The sequence below is a fragment of the Fringilla coelebs genome (genome assembly GCF_963513975.1).
Source record: "Fringilla coelebs genome assembly, chromosome: 7".
Classification (NCBI taxonomy): domain Eukaryota; kingdom Metazoa; phylum Chordata; class Aves; order Passeriformes; family Fringillidae; genus Fringilla; species Fringilla coelebs.
Window position 1 is genome coordinate 14,159,167 of NC_140035.1, and position 24,480 is coordinate 14,183,646.

Below are 24,480 nucleotides of genomic sequence, written 5' to 3' on the forward strand. Positions count from 1 at the left end.
ACGACATTGACATTGCGCAGTGTTCTAAAGTACAGAATTCTTAAAAGAGAAATCACACTGTTGTCCCTACAGAGTGTTTTAATATATTTCTAAGTACAATTCGTGTCTGATTTTGGAAATACAAATACATTTCGAATGGTTAAAAACAAAAATTAAAAAAATATTTTGAACATCAGCCAGCTGAAAATATATTTATCTAGTAAATCATCTCTCAAAGCTTTTATATATTTAATTATTCTAACTAAACATAGTACCCTTAAAAAACAAGTTCATAAAAATGTAGAAATGAAATTGTGGAATAAGATTACTGGGATATATACACACACACATTCAATGCATACACAGAATTACAAGGCGGGGTTGGTTGGTTGTTTTTAAGTTTGGGAGGTTGTTAGACAATGGAACTAGCAAGCAATGCCCAACTCCTGAGTTCCTCAACCATGATAACCATAACCTAATTTTAAAATTGTTTTTATCTTTTTTCTTATACACAAGATATTCCATGAAAAGCAGCAACAGCAGTGCAGTTACTGGCAGCAACATCTCAAAAGTAATAAAAAACCCCATACATCCAGACAGTAGTACATTGCACACACACATGATTCTCATACACCCATTGACAATTGGTCAGAGTATTAAATCAGTGTACAAATTAAATATTTCCAAAAATGTGCAAAAAAGTCAACGTTGATAGAAAAAAACACCTTTGTGTACATACATTACAAACTGTGCCCAGCATTCAACTGAGAGTAAAAACATTTACAGTGAGAAACTGATAGATTAAATAGAGAATTTAATGGCTACATAAAAATGTACATTAGATCAAGAGTAAATTTACAAATTTTTATTCATAGCTTCATGAAAACTAAAACCCTACGTTCCAATTAATCAAAGTCTCCTCCACATATTTACAGTGATACTCCATTATACAACTCCTGCGAGGTCTGAGATGACAGACACTATGCTTTAATAAACCATTCCAATTATAGGGTGACACCACCTTCTTTTACTGGTATTAACAAGAAACAAACACTAGGGAACTGACAATCTAATGGCTGTTCAGAAAAGAAAATGCAATCCTTGTTTTTATATCCACATTATATAAACCTCTGGGGAAAAAGGATCATCTAGTTTTCAGGTTAAAAGCACAAAAAAGCTCTGATGTATTTCCTATGACTATCCACTCATGAGCTGGAGTATCCTTTTCCTTATTTCTCAAGAGAAGACCCTGACCTCCAATCCATACCTGTGGACTCAACATAAGGGCTGAACCATGAGATACAATTTTTATGTCATTTAATCCAGGTCCTCTCTCTTTGAAATAAGTTTGTGAAAACTAAGCCCTAGCCAAGGTGTGACTGCTCTGAAACATGAGAAATATAATTTCCTCCACCCCATCTATCTCTCCACTCTGTACACAAATATATTGCTAGAGGAAACCCAAGGATTGCACCAGCAAACTGCAGGGAGCTGCAGCATTCTGGGTTCAAGTGATGGGCTCCCTGGTCTAAAGCTGGACACACACCTTACTCAGGAGCTATCAGGGGCCACCACCTATGTAGGACTTAAGCTTTGCCAGCTAGAAAGAAAAATAAATGGTGTGGGCCAAGTGGGGGATATCAAATGAGAGAGGAGCTCCTTTGATCACAGATTTTGATTCAGAAACCCTGGCTTGATAGTAAATCTGTCTGACCCCTCAGTGCACATTAGCGGCTCCTCCTGAAGGCAGCACCCACACCCAAGTACCTGTGGGTGACATCTGGCTGTCACATAAAGAGGACTGGCCAATCCCCAGAGTTTTGGAACATTCTCACTATGATGCACAAAACAGATCACATCACAATTTTATCTTCATGGTGTTCCTGAAATGTCCCAAGGCTCAAACCCAGCTACAGAAGACACCAGGTTTTAGTCACCAAGTTTATGCAGTAATTTTAGAATGACAACAGTAAGATTAAATTAGAAAGAGCTTTTAAAAAGGAAACTCTTAGTTTTAATACAAGCATGAGTTTTGCATTTCAAACAGCAACTATAAACACCCACATGTGTGAAATATGGGCAGTGTCTATCACTTTTTATTAGTACCTGCTTTACTCAGCCAGCAACAGCTTACTGGTGGATGCACACTATTTATAAGAGACATGAAACATCACTTTTGGCTGTATGTATATGGGATAGAAAAACTTTGGTAATTGTATGTGATTCTACACTGCAGACTTGTCATTGCCACAAGACAGCAAGTTACCAGCAAGAAGAAATGACACTGGCAGCAATACTTTCGCTTTTCCAGAAACACCATAGGGACTTACATTCAAGCACACACATTATACTTCTCTATATGCGTGACACAGTCTTTCAAGATTAAAAAAGTAAGAAATTGGTTATACATAACTGTAGATCTGACCAATTAGCTCTAGTCTCTGAAGCTGCAGTTAGACATTGCTCTATGCTGTCCAAAAGAATGGCTTGCTGTACTGCACTGTACCTACGGGTGCTACGAGGCTTTCAGTCAAGACGACAGCAGGATTAGGATTATCCAAAAAGCACAGGAAAGAAATCTGTTGGTTTGCTTGGACAGATCAAATTCCTGTGCACTGAAAGTAAACAGCTTTTAATACAGTACCACACTTACAAATGTACCAACTTTGCTTTCAAGCCCAGTAAGAACTCTGCTGCAGAGTCTGGTACCCAGAGCCAGGAAGCCAAATTGTGACAATCCAGTTACTTCAGTGCATGCAGACAAATCCTCTTTCTGGCATGTACATTGGTGTACAATATCCAGAATGCAAATACAAAATGTGTATCAGCACAGGAAGCCAAAAATCACTTTCAAGTTCTGAATTTGAATGTCTGCCGCAGATTATAACTCCAGCACACTTTTCAATGCAGTTAGGGAAGCTCTGCTTTGGGCACTTTGAAAAAACTCCTTCTCTAAGACTGCTTTGGTGACATGGAATTGTATGACATATTTCAATATGGTGTTCTAACATGAACAAAATTAAGGCATACAGAGAAAAAGGCACTAGCTAAAAAAACCCCAAACTTTTTATTTTACTGAAAGGACTATTTAGCTACAAATCTAATTGGAAATAAAGTTAGAAGTTTTAATACTATATTTAAACTGTCAAGAAAAGAAGACTGTAGATTTAACTATGTAATTATTAGACCCATACCTTTATGAGTGCTTCCATGGATATTTCTATCACCCAAATAAAAAATAAGCAACTTTCTATAACACAACTGAAACCTTGAGTCATGCTCTAACAGGGCTGTTAGTTACACCATTAAAACCATACCACAGAAGTAGCTTTTGTCAATTAATATGTGCAACAGACAGAATACTAAAAATCATTAGATAAGTAAGACTTTTGAAAATACGCATACTCACCAAGAATTTCAACCCCTATTTTTTGAGTACAGCTTCATCGTGGCATTTACAGAAAAGCAAAGCAACCCTGCAGCAGTATTGCTTTCACTGGCATTTTTTTATAATTGGATTCAATAATTAAGACCAATTCGTGATTCTAAAATGCTGGTGGCTTTTTAAGTGGGATACAAGAAGTTGGAAGTAGGGATCTTGGCACCGCAATTCTCCTCCAATGGAGTTTAAAGCTTGAAATTCCATGCAACCTCACAAACTGTAGAATGAGGGGTCATTCATCATAACCCCAGGAGTCCCTGTAAGTGTTTAACAAACCCTGTATACAGCTTGTTTTACTACACTACCCCACTAGGGGTTAGTAATAGCCAGCCTCTTGGAAAAAGTCTGATTTAGCTTCATAATTATTTCCAGCTCAAAATATTTGTGTTCATAACTATCTAATTTACTGTAAGTTATTTAAGTCAGTTGAGAAATTATCCTTAGGGTGAAAAAAACTAGCTCAAGCCTAATCTCAGTTAAATTTGTAAAAGTTTACTAGAATCACTCAAACTGGAAAATGTCAGCTTCATTTAAGAAGCACATTGGCAGCTTTCTGACATGCTAAAGACATGATGGAAAATGCATTCTGAAAGTTGCTTTTTTTCCTGGCTCCAAAATGCCGACCGTTGTCATGACTGAAAACCATTTTTTTTTAGAAAAGGCACAAAAGCAGCAAACTTGATTGTTCAGTAATTAAAAATCACAACAAGAAAGTGATATTGCAATATACATGATCCACCACTGTCTCACAGAAAGGTCACATTATAAGAAAACTAGATTCTGAAAATTTTCAAGCTTCAGAGAGTGCAGTTTCTCTTTAGAATAGTATATTTAAATGTTATGAATGCTACAGATAAACCTGGTTACATTTTCCCTTTAAAGTCCTTTTTTGGTAATATAAAATTTCCTTACCTTTTCAGGAACCACTGACCACTACTGATTTTTATATACATTTTCACCTTGGTTTTGGTACCTTCTTAGTCTGAAATCAATAATTTCAATTACATGATTTGAAAATTACCTACATAAACAATTAGGTTCTACATTAAACTTCCCATTCCTACTGTCACTAAAATTTGCTTACAAAGCAAAGGTCCCTTACAGCAGAGTACATACCAATTATTCTTAAAGGCTGCTTCAAAACTTTTATCTAGTGACAGAGAAACAAAAAAAGTCAGTACAAGCTGCCTTTCCTTTCAGCCTTTTACCCTTTTCCTGGTCTGTCTAGTTACTCCTGTGCTCAGGAAACCTTGCACAGTTGTGTACCCTGACCAAGAAAATTTTAAGCTGGGTAAAATACTCCCATAAGCTGAAGAAATCAGCGCTCTCAGTCTCTGGAGAGATGGCCACAAAAAAGTCATTCTTACTCCACTACAAGTAAAGTGATTAGGATAGATCCATACTCCTGCTTATGCTCTGGTAAAACATATGGAATTCAGCAGAATAAATTCCGAAATCTCATATGTGAGTGACTGTGGGAATGGGTAAGCTTATTGTTCTGTCTCCTTGCATTTTGTAAACCCGATAGTCCTCTAAAGATGCAGAACAGGTAGAGCCTTGTCAGACTGGACAAGGGTAACAGTACCAGCCTGCTCTGCCTTTAAAAAACAATAAAAGCAAGCAATGAATAATCCAAAACAGTAAACATAATTTCAATTCTGTCGTCCAGTAGTTTATTTCCAAATGCCCCTTTAAATTATCTATGTTCTGTTCTTCTACAAAAATAGGAGAGTCTGATTTTTCTGTTGTGAAAAGACAGTTATTCACTACACCTGATCAGTACCTGGGCTTCTCAGCTGAGAAGCAGTATTTCAGATTTTAAATTCTTTTATTATGCTCTTTCAGAAATAGAAAAAGTAATGAACGTACACTTTATGACAGCTGGAAATCTGACAAACACCAATCTGGATTATCAGGCTGGAATATTCACACTCATGTTATTTAATTGCTGGCTCTCTCTGCACTTTTGGCCTGTTCTTTGTACAATTTTCTGTGCTGTGCCTCCTTCTTCATAGGATTCATCAGTGCAACCTTATTAAAAATATAACTGAAGTCTTAGCTTCCTCAGTGACTCTTTCCTGATGTTAAAGAGATGTTTGACTAGATTTCAGGAATTTTCAACGCATCCTAGATGACTGACCTGCATTACTAAACCAATTTTTTTAGTGCAGAATGGGAAGAATTTTATATTATTCAGGCACTTGATGTTGACATACATTCCATCCTAGTGCCTCTCAACAGCTTTGCAAACATTTCTTACAGCTCATTCTGAATCCAATAACTCATATACTGCACAAGGATTAGTCATTCCCTTTCCCCTGCAGCCATTCATGGGACTGTGGAGGAGAACTGACCCTCAACATCAGTATTTTTTATCAGCTAAGATAACTGTTTCCCTCAAAGCTTATGCAACAGAGGTTCTCTTTGGCAGATAGAGCAGGAGGCATTCTCCTAACTATTTACATCCAATAGCTGACCCTTGTCTAGCATGGAAAATTTTGCAGTATAGTAGTTTCTAGGAGTCTGGGCCCATAATCTGTTTACCTGTAATTATTTTCATATTAAGAGAATACAATAATTCTACACCAAAACTTCTAACTAGTACATCAGTTTTGAGCTCATTTTTGTTATTTTCTTTTGGTCACATAGAAGTACCAGCTAGACATGCTGCTGCACAAAGAGTTCCAAGTTCTTCCAGCTTCACCAATTAACTCTCAGAACCGCATATTCCTGCTTACACTGTACATTCCAGAAACTGATTAAATGCTAAAATATAGTAAGAACCTAGAACTCTCTGCTGCAAGTACCTACAATATAGATAAGAATCACACAGAAGTAACCTTCTTGTCCTTTAGCTGCATGTCTATTTTTCCCTGCACCCTGAGTCAGTCAGCGGTGTCAGAAAAAGTCACACAGTTCCTGACTGTCCAAGCATTTGTAATTTTTTTTCCTCTTTAAATAAGGAACAAATATGTACTAAAGTGCTTTATCTACATCAACCACATCAGTACATTATAGAAACAAAAAGTTCTAGTCCTGGTGGGAGCAAGGGAGAGAAGATTCTCATTTTGGATACAAATTTTAGATTGTTTACAATCTAAGTGAAACAAAGATTCAAGAGAATATTCTCTCTCTTGTCTTTTTTCTCCTTTTTCTTTGTAAAAAATAAAAAAAAAAAGTGCAGTCAAATAGAAAATAAATGCAGTAGATGCAAGCTGAGTTGAGGCAGGTGTTAGTGATAGTGTGCAAACGTGTGTCTTAGCAGTTCATCTGCAAACGGTCGCAGCTTGGCCTCGATAAAAATCCGTTTCAAGAAATCCCGAGCGTGGTCGGAGACGTGAGGAGGGAGCTGGGGGTTGGTTGGCTGAGTGGCAATTTTAAAGATGGCAGCCATGGCTTCAAACTCTGCCCAGGGGGGCTTCTCAGTGAGCATTTCTACCACTGTGCAACCTACACTCCTGAAACAGAGGCAGAAGTGAAACAGCAGGTTACAACAGAGTCATGCCCTTCCAGGAAAACAAGAAATAGCAGAGAAGGACTAAAATATCACAAATAAGCAGGGTCCACATAACACTACAGAGTAACTTCAGCATGAAACAGGCATTGGGAAAAACCAGTGTGTACTGTTATACCTTTACCTCAGAGTTACACAAATCACTACCTATGTCTCCACTTGGTTACTTCCCTGGGCTGAAAGCCACTACCTCAGTGAAGAGATAATTACATATTTATCCAGGGAATACTGACTGTGGTAGGGCACTGCCAGCATCCAGTGCTCAGCAGGCCACGCACTCAGCATTGCACTTGGAAGCCTTCCTGCTCCTTGAGGCTGAACAGAAATGCAAAACATCAGGAAAGCTCTGCAAGCTCCATGCATGCCATGTGTGGTGCCAGCTCATTAGAAATGCACAAGTTATCACTAGTGAATCATGTGCAAACATAATATGGCAGCTGAAGAACAAAAGCCCTACTTCAAGGTATCTTCTCTTTTAGTTAAGGATACTAAAAACATACTTAGATTGACAAACAACATTTTAAGTTCCTAAACAATCTTTATTCAGGAACAATGTTTAAAGCATTTAGGAAGGCAGAAGGGCATGTGTATGGCTAGAGAAACTTTGTTCCAGAAGCCCTTAAAGATCAGCATCTTCCAATAACAAGTGAACGATACTGCAAAATGGATAGGCTGGAATAGTTTTTCAATTCTTAGAAAGTCTGAATGTTTTTCAAGATGCTTGCAAGAAGTTTTAAACAGAGGTACGTTGCTTCACACAATAAGGATTTACTGACAGCTGTCTAACTTTAGTATTTTTTTCTTAAGTTTTCACCAAAAAGCACACAATAACCTTAGTACCAATACTTCAAATTTGAACAAGTAAACTGCTTGATATTATAAGGTTGACCTATTTTTCACGTATATCAGAGTAATCACTAAATAATCTGAAGTAGCCAAAAATAATTTCCCTGAGGTTAAAAGTATTGCCATTGCTTGGATACAATGTAGTTCCTTTTCAAACACACAGTGTTACTACTCCACCCTGTCTGCCGCTGCCTGCCCATTACTGTGTACTCACAGATCAGCTGTAGTGCAAGGGGTCTCATTGCCAAAGTCATCTGACAATTGGGCTGGAGCCATGTTAGACTGTGGCATATACAATGTTCCACTAACCTTCATTTTTGCAAATTACCTGTCCCTCTTAGTTCTTACGTATTTAATAACAACTTAAACCAAATTATTTTTTGATACTACCTTTTAAATCTGGCAAATTCACTCTTAAGTGTTCAACTTTTAGAGAAGTTATTTTTTAAATTTAAAGAATTTATTTTCTGCCTTGCAAAGGTATTTTGGTGTTGAAGTTTCATTACAACACATTGACTGAAGCGATGTTTCAAAGCTTCACATATTGCTTTCAGTCAGTACAGCTCCAGAACTAACGAACAGTTTGGCAATCCTAACTTCATGGTAATCCTGACTTCAAGGTCAGTTGAAAGGGTTGTCTTACGATCTCCAAACTGATGGGCTGAGAAACTGCCATGTGAAAAACTAAATTTCAGTCTTGAGACCCTCCAAATATGACTCTCAGTGTTCACATTTGCCACCTTCTTCAGCTTAAATCCCAGGATGAAATGCGGCAGCTACAGATAACAAACACCTACTCTCTATTGAAAATGAAATGACACTTTTCAGTGGAGAAGGGATTTAACATACCAGATGTCTGCTTTTCTGCCATACCCTTCTCCACTAATAACTTCGGGACTCATCCAGTAGGGAGTTCCTGTGACAGACTTCATTCCTGTACCAGACAGACAGATGGTCTGCAGCCGTTTGCTGGCACCAAAGTCACCAAGCTTCACATTGCCTGCTGAGTCCCGCAGAATATTCGCTCCTGGAGGGAAGGGAACACAGCATTACCTTCATAAAAGACTCAAGGTTTTGGTGTGGGAAACAGTAAAAAGTTTGGATACAGTGGTACAATTCAACATCAACCTAGGATTTCAAACCTAGGATTTTACTTTCTCTGCTCATTCCTACTAGTCTACTCTGGAGTTCAGAAAATAATGAATTGCTCACACTGGTTTGTATCCTAGGCCTTTTCCAGGAAGGGGCAGTCCCTTTGTAAAGCCCTGCTGACAAAATAAGGAATGTGCTATACATGGGAAATTAAAAGAAATGGGAAAGGAATTTCCACACAAGTGAAAATGTCCCCATATTATTGTAAAGCAAAACCTCAAACTGTGTTACAGATTTATTCAAAACCATTATCTGCACAAGATGTACAAATTGACTGTGATGTCTCAACCTGCTTTGGAACAAAACACTGTTGATACAAAGCAACAGAAAAATGGTAAAATATTAGGGAATACAACAGCATTGTGTTCAACACACCTATTCTGCACATCACCATCTTCCTACATATTCACACCTTGCTAACGCAACACTTTGCAAGTCACCTGCACCTGTCTGCAAAAAGTAGGTGTTACACTGTTACCCCAGGCTTCCTAGCAGTAAAATGGAGAAGTCTGATCAGGCAGGTCACCTCTGCTGGTCACTTCTTGTACCAGTGAAGTGCTGGGTAATTTCTATATAATTGATGAAACAAAACTCTGTAAATTTAAACTTTCAAGTCATGACGCTTTCCTCTGCACAGTCTATTTCTAATGACATCATCCTCCAATATATTTAAAGCTATTAATAGTAAAATAAAATCAAAGGAATTTATCCTCCTTGTTTTACAATTGAAGACTAAAGCAACATTGCCAGAACTGTGCTAGAACATCCCAAAGTTGCTTATTTTTCCCTCCCCAGGTTACAACAGTGACAAGACTAAAACATGGAAAGCAATCACACTGATTTTAAGTCACTATTTTTTGGTATTTCAAACTAAATTGCATTTTAGTGCTTCACATAAGATTGGAAAAGGATCAATAATAAAGAGCACTGAACTCTGCACAGGACTCTCATTACCTTTAATATCTCGATGGACAATCATATTACTGTGCAAATAGTGAACTCCTTCCAGAATCTGCCGTGTGTATTTGCGAGTCACGTTCTCTGTGAGTGCTCCATACGATTTCAATTGGTCTTTGATGGAACCCTATGGCACAGAAGGATAAAGCACTAACACTTCTAGAATTCAGCTGAAATTCAATTACATTTATGCCTGAAACGTAGACATTTCAAATTACAATTCTTCTTGATTTAACCTTAAAACTTGCAAGCAGCTGAATAGTTCCAGTCCAATGTACAGAAAGAGAACAGCACCCTTGAACTTTTTGATGGGTAAGTGGTGACACTCAGGATGAACATAACACATGCCCTTTGGGTTAGCTTATACTCAGGAAAAAACATTGTCAAGAAAAAAACCCACCATGTCCTATAGGGTGGTAAAAAATAACAGGTAAGCAAATCTCAGCTTAAAATAAGATTAAATCAAAACTTCTTCAAAAATATTTTTGCAACTATTTTTGTATAACCTTTGTCACATGGAGTTACAAACTGCTAAGATTACTTCTGTCACTTCTCCAAATGTCAGAATTCAAGACGTCCCACAAAACAAGACCCAGAATTTAAAAAAATGAAGTAAAAAAACCCCACCACCACCAAGAAACCAAAGCCCAGACACTGCTTTTCCCCTCTGAAGTCTCATAGTAAGTAGACTGCTGTAACTATTCAGAAATACAGAGCCTCTGTTTTTATAGGAGCGCATTTTGTTTAGCTCTGCTGACCCCACTTGGTGAGAAAATGAAAATCTACAGTTTTCTGACCTTATAATATTTCCTAACAAAGAAGAACAACTATGGAGGGATAGAATGTAAGAAAATAAAGATAGTGCAGAAGGTAGTCTCACACCTGAGGAGCTGCAGCTGTACTAATCACCAAAGATTAGGACCAGGCCTGCCCTTAGTAGGCCAAAGCTGAGTCAAATAAGAAGCGTGCTACAAAAGAGTGGGTTAGGTGGTTAAGAAGAGAGATGGTGTTTGTTGGCTGTGCTGTGAAGAGAATTGGAATTGTTGGCTGTGAAAAAGAGGGAGTCAGTGATGTGAGGAGATGGCCATGAGAAATTACCAAGAAGGTATGGGAGCTTTGAAATGTGATGACAACAAAGACAGCAGTTCAGCATATACTAGGCGCCACACAAGAAGCAAGCACCAAGATTATTTTCTGTATGCACTTATTCTCAACCCCATCTCAGCTACTTTTTTTTTTCCAGAAATACTTGAAGCATGGCAAAACAAAGCAATAAAATTTAGGGAGATTTAAGAGTTTACTGATGATAATATTGTCTTTTCAAAGACATTGCCAGGCACCATTTATGCCAAAACCAAACACAAAGAGCTTTTGTAAGAACCACTGTAATTCTGAGAACCCAAGCAACCAATGGAGAAGACAGGAGGTTGCAAGCACTTGTCAGTACCCATCTTTGGGGGTTTTAATTTGGACAGTTTGAAATATCTGTGTGCACTTATGCAAAGCTGAATGCTTGGGTGCTCATCACACTGCACACTATGGATGGCTGAAGTGGATGGTGTCTCTTGCTTACCCCAGGCATGTACTCCATGAATATTGAGAGTGTCCTTTCAGGTGGATCTCTCAAGAAACCATAATACTGAACAATCCTTTCATGCAGCAGATTTTTCAGCAACTGAATTTCACACTCAAGTGCATTTACTTCCTGAAAGGACAAAACAGAACAGATTTACCATGCTTGATGTAGTAAAACTAAGATTTTTGATTTTAATTTTTCCAAGCAGAGCAGTGTGTACATATTAAAGTGTTATGCAAACTAAGTAACCAAATACTCCTACAGCTAATGAAAAGTTTTTGCATTTTATAACAAGAAAATATCAATGTTAAATTGAGGTAATTAAAAACAACCAAAACTATGTCTTTTCTATACATTATCTTTGGGATGATTTTGCTGATTTTTCATTGTTTCTCTTTTCTTGAAGTTATGTTTGTTTCAGAGTACAGCAGATATCAATATGTTCATGAGGTCAGTGATCATTATGCAACATGTCATAAGCCTCCAGCTGGGTAAAAAAACAAGTAACAAAACACAGAAGACCACCCCACATTTTAACCTTTGTGGTGGAATAATTAGCATTAACTCTTTAACTTCTCCAGGATGATAGACTATACTTTAAAAATGCCTATGAGTAGCACTTGATATTGTAATAATGAAATGCAGCAAAGGAAAACACTAACAGCTGGTGGTTTGCCTGGAGCCATCCAAAATACTATAAATTTTGCAAACAGGAAGTAAGATATTTTGAAATGGACTGTACAATTAGATGCTGGAAAAATACTAATCCATGAATTCAAACTTGACTAGATTCCAAACTTCACCTAGAAGTTTTTCATCAAAATCTGAATTTTTACCTACCATAGCCTGTTATGGATACCCTCACACTTCTGAGTTTAGAAAGAAAATAGATTTTTTTACACACAGAGGCCCATAGTACTACAAAATGCTATGATAAGTGAGCTCAGAAAACTTCTTCAGGAGAGATACTACCATATTTCAACATTTGCAAAACATAATGAGTTGTTCTGTTACACATCTTAAAGAAGAAGCAACAACAACTACACTAGGAATCTACAGCACAAATGTTCCTTGACTTTTTCTTTTATCCTATACCACTAATAGCAGCAACTATAACTGGCAGCCACTAAATTCTGCAAATATGCTTACACCCATTGTTTCCCTGGCCTTGCTCCCCGCAATGCAGAACACAGTCATAATATAGGGAAAGAATAATTATCTTCCCATCCAGTAAATAGCAGCAAGTATGGTTTGGGAAAAGAAGAAATAGTGGATTGGTGCTACTTTTAAATTGTTTATCTCCTTCAGCATCCAGTATTTAAGGATGGACACATTTAATTTTAGAGAGAGAATAAGCTAACAAGGAAACTTGTGTTCTTTAGGGAAAAACACAGCATGTAACAGTAGCTAGTTGTTATGTTTTAAAGAAACAAAACACACAACAGCCCCCACCACCCTCCCAACATAGAAATACTCCCCCAAAAAAGATGAAATAAGTAAGAATCTCAAACTGTCTTCATAGCCAACCAAATTTCTTTTTGGCAATTTGTTTTCAGGAACACTTATATTAGTACAGCTTTTTCTGCTTATAAATCTAACTTCTTCCAATTCCTGTTAATATAACTAATTATCTATTTCAGAGCACACTTTGTATTATGCTTGATTTTAGAGACTGAGACGGCACCAAATCAAATTATGCATCTTCACAGCACAAGGATCTGCCTGAAAATCAAAAAATGTGATGTAATATTAAAATCAGGTAAGCAGATTAATTATCTATGGTACAAAAAACCAGAATTCCTAACAAGGACATGGTTTCTTAACACAACATGGTTTAAAACATGTTCCTCCTGTTCAAGGAAAAGAATGAGGGTCTGGTCTAGAACACACCACTTCAGCAGAAGCCTTTTCCAAGGTCTCTCTCTGGTATCACTTACCTTGCTGGTTTCCGGGCTATCGGGATCAAACTGAACTTGTTTAACAGCCAGTTCTCGTCCAGTGTCAGCATCGTAACACAGATATACTCTGCCAAAGGCACCTTGACCCAGCAGTTTACCAAGTCTCCAGTTAGTTGGAGCTCGTGGTGCTGAAAATATAAGTATGTTTTGGTTTTCAAATGAGCTTGTTATTCAGCTGATGGAGAAAAACTGGAATACACAGAAAATAATTTTTTAAAAGACTACTCTTTCAACAACAGAGACTGTGTGTCCTAAACCTCACGATCTAAACTACCAAGATCAATAAAACTCCCTGTAAGATGGAAAACATGAGCTACTTAATCTTATTCACAATTTGTGGTAGAACTAGACATACTTAAAACAGCTAGCAAAAGCTCATTTGAAAAACAGAAAAAGAATGTTAAACAAACAGCTTTCTTTTTAAAAGAAGAGAGGCATAATTACAAGGTATGAGCTACTGAAGTCATCGCAAAGTATATTTGCTCCTGAAAGTCTACCACAAGTATGAAGCAGTACCACTAAAAATTTACAGTTTAACTGAAAACATGACCAAGATCTGCAAAAATAAATTGCAACTGCAACCTACAAAATCCTTCTCAGGTCCTAAAGAGTCTAAGAAATCACTTTTACAATGTTTTGTTATCACAGAGGTAAATTCCAATTGAAAGTCTGCATGGCGGTTGGTAAGGTAAGCAATGAAAATACTGATGAGCATAAGTCTTGACCTTTGCCTATTAGAGAGATAATAAAAACATATTATTTAATGGCATGTGTTTGGAGAGCATGCTAGGTTTTGACATGATATACTTGAAAAGTAAGAGTTGTACAGTGGGATTCACCAAATGCCAGAACTTACAGCGGCTGGGCGGGCTGATGTCCATGACTGACAAGGTAGGATTGTCTATGTCACTGCCCCTCCTCCTCATTCGGTTATCTTCGTACTCTGGAGTGAAGACGCTGCTCCCACTGCTGGTGCTCAGTGAGTGATCAGTGGGACTGAAACTGACTGGGGATCGGAAGTTGTTGCCCTGAGTCCTTCTGGCTCTTGGAAAAGTTTTACGGCCTTCAATGATAAACACAGAACACAAAAGTTATAGTACAAAAAGATACTGCAAAAAAATGTGTGCATGCAAATATTTTATGAGTTCTACATCATCTCATTCAAATCTGCCACAGCAGAGGATAGGACACAATCATCAGAAAGTTTACTGGACTACAATCATAATGAACTTTCCACCTAGAAGAAAACAAACATGCATCACAGATGTATATAAGGTATATACAGAGTCATAGACAGACACTACACTAGAGACACATACACTAGACAAAGTCAAAATCTTGTGTTTAAGAGATGAAAATTGGGACCAAATTCTGGAATTTTTTTGAAATATAATCAACACACTAGAAAAACCTGGAGACCTGTAAGAGGAGGAAAGAAAACACTGTGCCTCCACTTTTATTCCTCTATTAAATGTGCAAATACCAAATTTCTGATAGATAGGAGAATAAACTACACATTTACAATGCTTTAGTGCCCAAGCCAGCCTCTTCCTTCTGTAAACTAGAAAGAACTGAATTCAGAGAAAAACTGACACCTGGAATCAAACAGGAAGACCACAAAAGTATTTTAAAAATCAAAACACAAGCAATGGAAAATTTGGAGATAGCTATGGCATCAGAATAAAAAAAAAACACAGATCTTCAACATGTTAATTACAACCAGATGACTAATACAATTTATATTAATCTATTTCAATAACACAACTATTTTTAGGACAGCATCTCTTGATCAGGTTTCATCCTAGAGAACTCAGCAATAACTGAATGTGTCTCTGATTCATTAGGTACTACACTAGAGGAGGAGTTCCCAGAGGACTAAAGAAAGCAGATAAAATATCTCTGAAATAGTAGACTCAGCCTTATACACTAGTCTGGACAATTTAAATTCCAAGAAAGATATGCAAACTAGTTGTTAAGCAGTTTTATTCACCATTCAAAAGATAAAAATGTGATAACCCAGTCATAAGTGGTTTGTCTCATGTAGCTAATCCTATTTTCCCATTTTAATGGGACATTCTCACAAGCCAACTCATGAAGTGTTGCAGACCATCTTATTATGCAATTATACTCAAGACAGATTCAGAGCAGTTATCAGTGATTTCTCATCAAAGGGGAAGATAATTTAAGTGGACATCCCCAGCAGTTTATCTTCAGTCCATTTCCATGCACTATTTTAATTCATCATGTACATATGATGGAACTTAACACACTGAAATACTGCAGAGCTGGGACTGGACTTTGCAGTGCCTAAGTTTCTGTGATTCCTGTAATATAATTCCATTTATTGCTCTACACATTCCACACTGCAAGTGAAGCCATCTGGTCTTGGGACACATTTCTTTGTAATTCTTCTCAACTAGCACTTGACACACCCTGAAGTATGAAAATCCTTCAGCTGCTCCTCTCTACTTCCTTTAGAAATTTAACACATGTTAAACTTAAATCAACGGTATTACTGTCCAAACTAGTTTTGTGGATACATCAGCAGGTACTGCCTTGCATTCCAACAATTTATTTCACCAAACAATTCTCAGTTTACATCATTGCTCTTAAATTTTATTTACTCTTTTAATCTAAGAAAATGTTAACAGGAACTCCACTGTACTTGGGATTTCTTAAAGCAAAACCAGACATTATAAACAGACATACCTACTTTAGCTAGAAAAGGGTCACAAAGGTCAAAAACTTATCCTGCATGACTTGTGCGTGGCCAAAGATAGCAAACATTTCCACAGTTGTGCATATGACTCAGAAATTCTGTAATCCATAACTTTACCAGAGATAAAACTGCTCAGAGGTTCTATCAATCATTAGAAGCTTAGCAAGCGAGTTTGGGGAAAAAATTTAAGCTTTCAAGTTTGTCAATGTTTTATTTATTTTCATTAAGATCTTACAATTTTATTCACATTTTCCAATGAGAAAAACAGATTAGTAAAACTAATGCAGTGCTTACCATCATTGTAGTCTTGTTGATGATATGAAATATGATATCTTCTGGGATAAGTCCCCCCCTTTCCAAATTTCTCAAATATTGGGATATCATACTCTACTAAAAAATAAAATTATTCATTTCAAAATTTAAAACATGACAAAAGCATGTTAAATTAATCACTTTGGTAATACAAAATTAAAATGGGCGAGTGTATCAGAGGATATGAAGGGCAAAAGCATCAGAGGAGAAAGATTTATAGAACAAAATCACACAACTCACAAGAACTAAAAGGACTTTGGTCAGAAGTCCCAAAGGATCAAGAATTCAACAGCTCAAGTGGTTTGTAACCTCTTGCTTAAAAGAATGTTGGATTTCTGCAGTATGCCTGATTACTCCAGTTTTAAAAATACTTTACAGAGGAGAAACTATTCCAAAGAATATAATTTAAAGTTGTATAAATATGAAAAACTGATGAATGAGTCAACACAGCTTGAATTACTAAAACACATTCAAAAGATCCTCTTTTAAAAGTTATTGAGGGGGAAAAGTATAAGGTAAGGGAAGAAGTCCCTCATGCATAAATAATTGCTTACAAGGTAAGTACATAAGAAGGGAGGAAACAGCCAATAGTGCACAGGAATCTGGGCTAAAACTCATGCAGTTGAATTATCCATGAACTCTCTGTACAGAACAAGGAACGGAGAGGTGACAAAATCACTCTGAGAAATAAAACCAACAGAATAATTAGAGAAGGCCCTTAAGAGGCTGTGACTGGATAAAAAGTTGCAGATGAAATTCAGTGTAAGCTTCTGTAAAGGTTTGTGATAGAGACTTCCAAAAAAGCAGCAGCTGAATTCTTTTTATTAGCTGAGAAGAAAATTAAATGCTGTAAGATACACTGAACAAAGTTTTGGTCTACTCAATTTCAAAGATTTCAGTAAAAGCGGAAAATATTCAGAAGTACAGAGATGATCAAATATACAAATTGCTCCTCCATAAGGAATGTAGGCCTCTATATACTAGAAAAGCAACAGCTCAAAGGGAGCAAAGAGATCCATAAAAAACCAAAGAAAACCAAAAAAATTCACTGGAAAAACAGTAACAGAAAAAAAAAAGAAAAACAAAAAACCAAGCCTTAAAAGAAATTACAAAGCACATACTTCTTCATAGAACACAATAAATTGCACAACTTTCTGTTGCAACCTACAGCTGATGCTGAAAAAGTTTATACAAGTTGAAATAGGGACAAGAAAAATTTGTGGAAGGAAAAAAAAATCTATCAAATCACAGAACATCTTGCATTTACAGAATCCTTGAGCAACACATGACTAGGAATATATTCTGGGAGAGGAACATTACACACCCCTCTGTAGAAGCCCAGTACTGGTGGTGGCAGGAGGAAAGACTATGCCAGACTGACATTTTTTTCTGCTTCTGTTACACTTCAAATCATGAGAATAAATAGTGAATATGGAATTAATGATTGCTGTCTATCCCATTGTTAACATACTAGAACGTGGAAAGAGGAAAAAACCCAACAAATCCCAATAAAAAATACTGCAAGATCATCTAACTAGAAAAGTAACTGTAATGAACACAAATAAACTAGATTAGGATTATACAAAAGGCAAAGTAATTTCTGACATTTCCAACTCTTTTGGTACTTATCTCTGTTACCTAAATGCTACTTACACACAGTTTTAGTTTTATTTTTATTTAAAAGTGATGCAATCTGTTAAGCACTCTAGAATTCTAAAACAAAAAAACTCACCATCACAGATTTATTTGGGTAGAGCTTCAAAATCAAAATAAAAAGAAGCCTCAAAATATGTAATAGGCTGAAGAAACACAAAACCCTTTTGATTTACTGGAAACTAATTATTGTTCAACAGCAAAGTTTTGTATTGAGACATGACTGTGAGAAGACACTTCAGAACACTTTCAAGGTTACCCACTGCACTTTGCATCCTGAGCCCTGCACAACAACTTAGATTCGAGCCAGAGTATTGTATGAAAAAACCATTAGTGGTGATGATTAACTTATAGGCACAGCACACAGCTCTTCATCCTTTCACTCTGCAGTGCTTTCAAATACAGCAGTCATGAGCACTTCAAAGTGATACTTATTTCACAGAGAAGAAAACTCAGACTCCGTGTACTTGTTTTGTCTGGGATATTGTTAATTTTCTTTATAGTGGCCCTTATGGTGCTACATTTTGGATCTGTGGCCAAAACACTGTTGATAACATTTTTTAGTTATTGCTGAAGCACATTTACACAGAATCAAGGAGTTTTTTGCTTCACACATTGCCTGCCAGCTGGTAGAGTGGGCTGGGAGACACAAGAAGTTGGGAAGGAACACACCTGGGACAGCTGGCCAGGTGACTCAAGGGATATCCCGGAAGGAGGGAGGGGAGGGGAGGGAGGGAAGTGAGGGAGGGGAGGGAGGGAGGGAGGGGAGGGAGGGAGGGAAGGAAGGAAGTGGCGGAAGGAAGGAAGGAAGTGGCGGAAGGAAGTGGCGGAAGGAAGTGGCGGAAGGAAGTGGCGGAAGGAAGTGGCGGAAGGAAGGAAGGAAGGAAGTGGCGGAAGGAAGTGGCGGAAGGAAGTGGCGGAAGGAAGTGGCGGAAGGAAGTGGCGGAAGGAAGTGGCGGAAGGAAGTGGCGGAAGGAAGTGGCGGAAGGAAGTGGCGGAAGGAAGTGGCGGAAGGAAGTGGCGGAAGGAAGTGGCGGAAGGAAGTGGCGGAAGGAAGTGGCGGAAGGAAGTGGCGGAAGGAAGTGGCGGAAGGAAGTGGCGGAAGGAAGTGGCGGAAGGAAGTGGCGGAAGGAAGTGGCGGAAGGAAGTGGCGGAAGGAAGTGGCGGAAGGAAGTGGCGGAAGGAAGGAAGGAAGGAAGGAAGGAAGGAAGGAAGGAAGGAAGGAAGGAAGGAAGGAAGGAAGGAAGGAAGGAAATTCATAGTGATGGCATTTGTCTTCCCAGGTAACCACTAGGAGTGATGAAGCCCTGCTTTCCTGGAAATGGCTGAACACCTGCCAGCTGATGGGAAGTGGTGAATGAATTCATTGTTTTGTTTTGCTTGTGTGTGCAACTCTTGCAGTACTATTAAACTGCCTTTATTTTAACTCATGAGTTTTCTTACTTTTCAGGGAAAAGTAAGGGAAGTGAGCAAGCAGCTGTGTGGGGCTTAGCTGCATACTGGGGTTAAACCACACCACCTCCAAATAAATGAACTACAGTTATACAGCAACTTAGAGACAGATATTACAGTCCAATTTAACTAAGTGTTGCATGCCCCTATGCACTGCACATTTGCTCTTTTTACAGAGGCAGATACTTATACTACACCCACTAAGAGTGGTGTCACACACAAGAATCTAGAAGAAACATGAAATTAATTTTATTTCCATGGTATCTTTCACTGTGTGCATTTGGTGTTGCTCTGCTTTCTTCTACCGTATTGTTTGTGTAATACAATACTTCTCCAATGTGAACATCCCTTCTAAGTCCTATTATTTGCAAGAGGAGCAGTTCTGGAAAGCTAGTGTGTCTCCAGTGATTTTTGCCTACCTGAGAATTCCTGATGATTATCTGGATAGCTCTGTGCTCTTGGCATCCGAGACTTGGGATAGTTGTCCCTGGAAGTGTAAAAATACACAGAATCTAAAAACTGCTGTTAATCCAGACTTAAGCTTACTGTCCTCTTACTGATGACAAGCCACTGCTATACAGATTGCTGCAGAATGGAACTCAATTCTGAAACTCAATTCTAGTAGGCAACTGTAACAATTAAGGATCAGCAACAATGGAAAAGCTTGCTCATTGAGCTTAATGTAGGTAAGAAAGCAACAGACTCTGTTAATGAGCAATGATATTAGTAAAAACACGAATTATCACAAGTACAGCCACAAAGGAGCACTGTTATGTTTAACACCTTTATGGCTAAACAAAAAGGTTTACAGACTGGCAAAATGGGTTATACAGACTACAAAAACTCTTGAGGAAATTTAACCAAGAAATGTAGAACCTTTTAATGAGAAAAAACATTTCCTCTTCTCTCCATGAAAGTCATAGGATTAAGAGAGTGATTTTATTGAGTTATAGAATGATGAAGAATTTTTTGTTTCTTACATGATCACATTGTTTCTTACCTACAGTTGGTATGTAACTCCCAGCCACCAAAAGGAATGGATGGGATTGCCAGTCAGAGCAATCGATAACAGTTTATTTCCATAAACATACCAAAACAGTGTCCTCCTTTTTCTGGTAAGAAATTCTCTAATGGGTAACAGAAGCTAAATCGAGACACAAAACCTACATCTTTGTAGGAAATATTTAAATGGAAAAAAAGAAAAAGGAAAACAAACTAAGTAGAGGTGACAAATTAAGTAAATAAAAACAACCAAAAAGAGTTTTGAAGAAGAAATATGAGTTGCATTAAGTTTGTTTTGTTTCCCCTTCTTTTACTCACTCCTACCCAACAAAGCCCTTAAGTTTGGCAATTAGATAAAATTTCTTTTCTATGGAGCTACATTAAATACTGTGTACATATAGCCTACCACACTAAAACCACAAAATACTTTTCATGTCTACTATCTTCTTGGTTGTGAAATGCAGACTTATTAAACTCAAAACTGTATTTGTTAGACCAAATCTATTTGTGCCCTCAAACCACATATTCTTAAATGAAATAGTACTACTGCATAATACAGGTCTGATTAACTGCCACAGGCAGTGACCTCCAACTCTTCACCTTTCTACGAGTTAAATAAAATATTTTATTAACAGGTTTTATTAGTTTTGCAGTTTGAAATAAACAAAACCACATTAAACCCAAGGGTATTTGCCTGACCACCATAAACCAAACAGGAATATGTTCTCCTTGACTTGGCTGGTGGACAGTGACCCCTCCACAGGGGTCTCCTCAGAGGTCAATCCAACATGAAGCACACACTGCCTCTAGCTGACTGGTGGGCAAAGAAAAATCAGTTCAAAGTTTGCAACAGGAACAAGGGGACAGAAACAGACAGTAATTGCAAAGGAAAGGATGGGATTGCCTGTTGAAGCCAGTAAATGATTCTACCGCCTTCTTGAACTGGGTACCCCTTGCTTTGGCAAAGGAAAGCCTACTTTGTATGGCAGTGCCGAAGAACTGTAAATTTAATGGAGTGGCTCACTGCCAGGGTATATACATCACCCATGTGAAAGACCTAGCAACATTTAGTAGAAACCTTCAGTACATTTTTGTAGGACCTTAAATCTAAATTTTTGTGGTTTAAATACAAATTTTTTTTAAAAAAAGCGCCACAGTATTTTCCATGTATTAGTAAGCAATTAAGTTTCAACAAGCTTTTATAAACATTCTATAACTTACAAAGGGATTTCTGGAAGGAGCACTGTCACTTGAGAGGAGTTGCACTTTACAACTGAGACATTATGCAATCTAATAAAGATAAAGAATTAAACAATGAATGTAAATAATTTTTACCCATCTAACGGGCTGTCAAGCGAGGGACAGCTTCCCGAGCCAGAGTTTTCAGGACTGCTCAAAGACAATGGATCCAGCATCTAATAAATAATAAACAGAGGAAGATCAACAAGTTCAAGGTTGGGTTTTTTCAGGTTTTTTTTTTTAATAGTTAAGGGGTTTGCTATAAAACAGCTAATAAGAAACAAATCCAAATCAGATATGAACTGGTAAAAACAGAGAGAAAAGCTCATCTGTTGCCTTAAAATAAGCTCCTTCCTAAAATGAAGTTTGTTTTGATACATTGTATAATATATGTTATTTTCCATGAATTGGACAACAGTCTTTTGCTGTAAATTAAGCAGTTACCCCTCCAAATTTTATGGTCTGCGCTGCATCTTAAAGGTCCTGGGCACCTACTTTGACATACACCTATCAAGAACTTAAAGATACAGTGTCCTGAAAGGGAGTTTGCACTCTGCCAACACAAACACTTAAATGAACTCTGTACTGGGGAGGACAATACTTACCACAGGTTTAGCATTTTCATTCCTCTTTGTCTCATGCTGAACAATATTGATTACATCTCTAAGCCAATGCATTATGGCCCAATTGGCAGCCCATGGGTTTTATCCAACCCCTCATCTCTTACAGAAAAAGTGTGGGGTCCACTGTCAGAGTGCCAATAGCTGTGCTCAGGCAGATCAACAGCAGAGCAGAGCAAAGCCCTCCACTCCCTAATTCCCTTCTTGTCTTTGTTGGGCAGGCTGAGACAGATAAAGGCAGCATGGCCAACACTTGCCAAGGTGATGTGGCAATGTAGGTGGGGGGAGCAAACAGAATTTGTGAGCCAACCACACCAAACTGGCCCTTGAGGCTGCTTAGGTTGAACTAAGCTGGCTTCTTATGAAAGTAAAATCCATTAATTTAAACCTGCTGACAGCTCACACAGCAATGCACACATGACAGGTTATATATTTCTAGAATACTTAGGAGTGAATGGACATCCCAGGCTTCAGGGACCATCTGTCTGTCTGACCAGTCAGACAGAAATTACTTTGCCCACACCAAAAGTAACTATTTCACTGGAATGAATCCAGACTTGGGCTGGATGTGACCACATGGCTATGATAATGAATAGCCCTGGTCTGGGAAGCAGGAGATTCAGTCCCTATTCTCAGCTCGGTCATTAAAATTGTGCAACAAATTGCACTATCCCCTTGCCTTTATTTTATCATCTGTCTCTCATTTAGTCAGCTCATAAAAACCGTTGCCTCTTGCCATTTGTAAATACACTGCCAATGTCAACAACAACTTGAACTGATTTGTGTATGCAGCATTATTTTTCTTTCCTCCTTGAAATATCTCTTTCTCCATTGCCAGTTCTGTAAGCAGTTACATTCCTGCTCCTTCTCCTGCTGTTTTGAAGGACAGTATTTATACTCAGGATTTTTATTTTGCTAAGTGTGTGGATATCCTACATTAATGCAGGTGAGTAAGAATTAAAAAAACAATATACATTTGTGATCTTTACACACCAAAAAAGTGAATTTGGGAAGTCTTTCAGAGCTTATTTATGCCAGGCCTACAGCTATCCCTTGCCTCTACCCCAACACAGTACCTACCACACAGAATCACAGAATATTCTGAGTTGGAAAGAATCCACAAGGATCATTGAGTCTAACTCTTAAGTATCAACTGAGTCCAAATAATTCTGACAGATCCAAACTCTTTCCTAAATTCTCCTTTTAATTACCTGGAAAAGTTGTAAAGCTGGTCTGGCTTATGTATCATTCTCAGTAAAATAAAGGGGCTACTGTTTTCTAACATTCTCCCCTGGCATCTCTGCTGTTATTTGTATCTATCACTATCTCACTCAACTATCATGGCAATTAAGAGTATTATCTTTCTCCTTGTAACAACATATTTTAAAAAATGAAGAGACAGAGGAAAAAAAATAACCAGGTTTTGCAAGACTAAACAGCACATTTATTTCAACCTTACCAATCAAGTTTTATAGAGTTATCACTAATTTTTTTGCTGTTATTTCTAATAATTCCATATCCTTCTTGAACAGCAGTATTTCATAAATAAACTTAACAAAAACTTTAATTTCAATAATCACAGACGTACCTGATCCATACTTTCAGGAATGAATTCACCCTCACTGTTTATACTGGTGAAGGATCCATTTCGAGCCACCTGATGCAGCTCATCTGGAATGTATCCTGGGGGAGGTGAACTCCTATCACGAGTATTAGAACCTTTTGAAAGAAAAGGGCCAGTCAGAGTCTCCCCACTAACCCAGAATTCAAGGCTTTATTGCAATGTCTTACAGGCACTGAGACTGCCTGGATTACTTCTTGCTATAGTAATCCCCTAAATGCCTGTGCAATACACGACTTAAGTATAGCATTTAAAATCTGCAATCCAGAAATTATGAAAAATTTGGGGCAGAGTTGCCTCAATGACAGGAAAGAGATTTTTCATTATACAGGAACAGAAACATAATTTGCCCACACATCTATCTGAGTAAATGCTTTCTTTTGACCAAAATCAAAATCCAAACCCTTCTACCCATGTCAACTAATCCTTTCCAACTCT

At 37.7% G+C, this 24,480-nt stretch overlaps 1 protein-coding gene across 1 annotated transcript in view; it reads right to left on the reverse strand.

The window, feature by feature from the left end:
• Window positions 1-69: 69 nt before the first annotated feature.
• MAP3K2 (mitogen-activated protein kinase kinase kinase 2) overlaps window positions 70-24,480 on the reverse strand; it is a 49,726-nt gene continuing 25,315 nt past the window's right edge. Inside the window, exons 8-17 of the mRNA XM_084209778.1 lie at window positions 24,010-24,140; window positions 21,898-21,977; window positions 19,980-20,047; window positions 16,438-16,533; window positions 14,281-14,487; window positions 13,404-13,552; window positions 11,464-11,595; window positions 9,888-10,017; window positions 8,631-8,808; window positions 70-6,879 (exon numbers count right to left, since the gene is read on the reverse strand). Coding sequence (XP_084065904.1) covers window positions 6,654-6,879; window positions 8,631-8,808; window positions 9,888-10,017; window positions 11,464-11,595; window positions 13,404-13,552; window positions 14,281-14,487; window positions 16,438-16,533; window positions 19,980-20,047; window positions 21,898-21,977; window positions 24,010-24,140 — 1,397 coding nt within the window. The 3' untranslated portion in view covers window positions 70-6,653. The remainder of the gene's footprint in view (window positions 6,880-8,630; window positions 8,809-9,887; window positions 10,018-11,463; window positions 11,596-13,403; window positions 13,553-14,280; window positions 14,488-16,437; window positions 16,534-19,979; window positions 20,048-21,897; window positions 21,978-24,009; window positions 24,141-24,480) is intronic.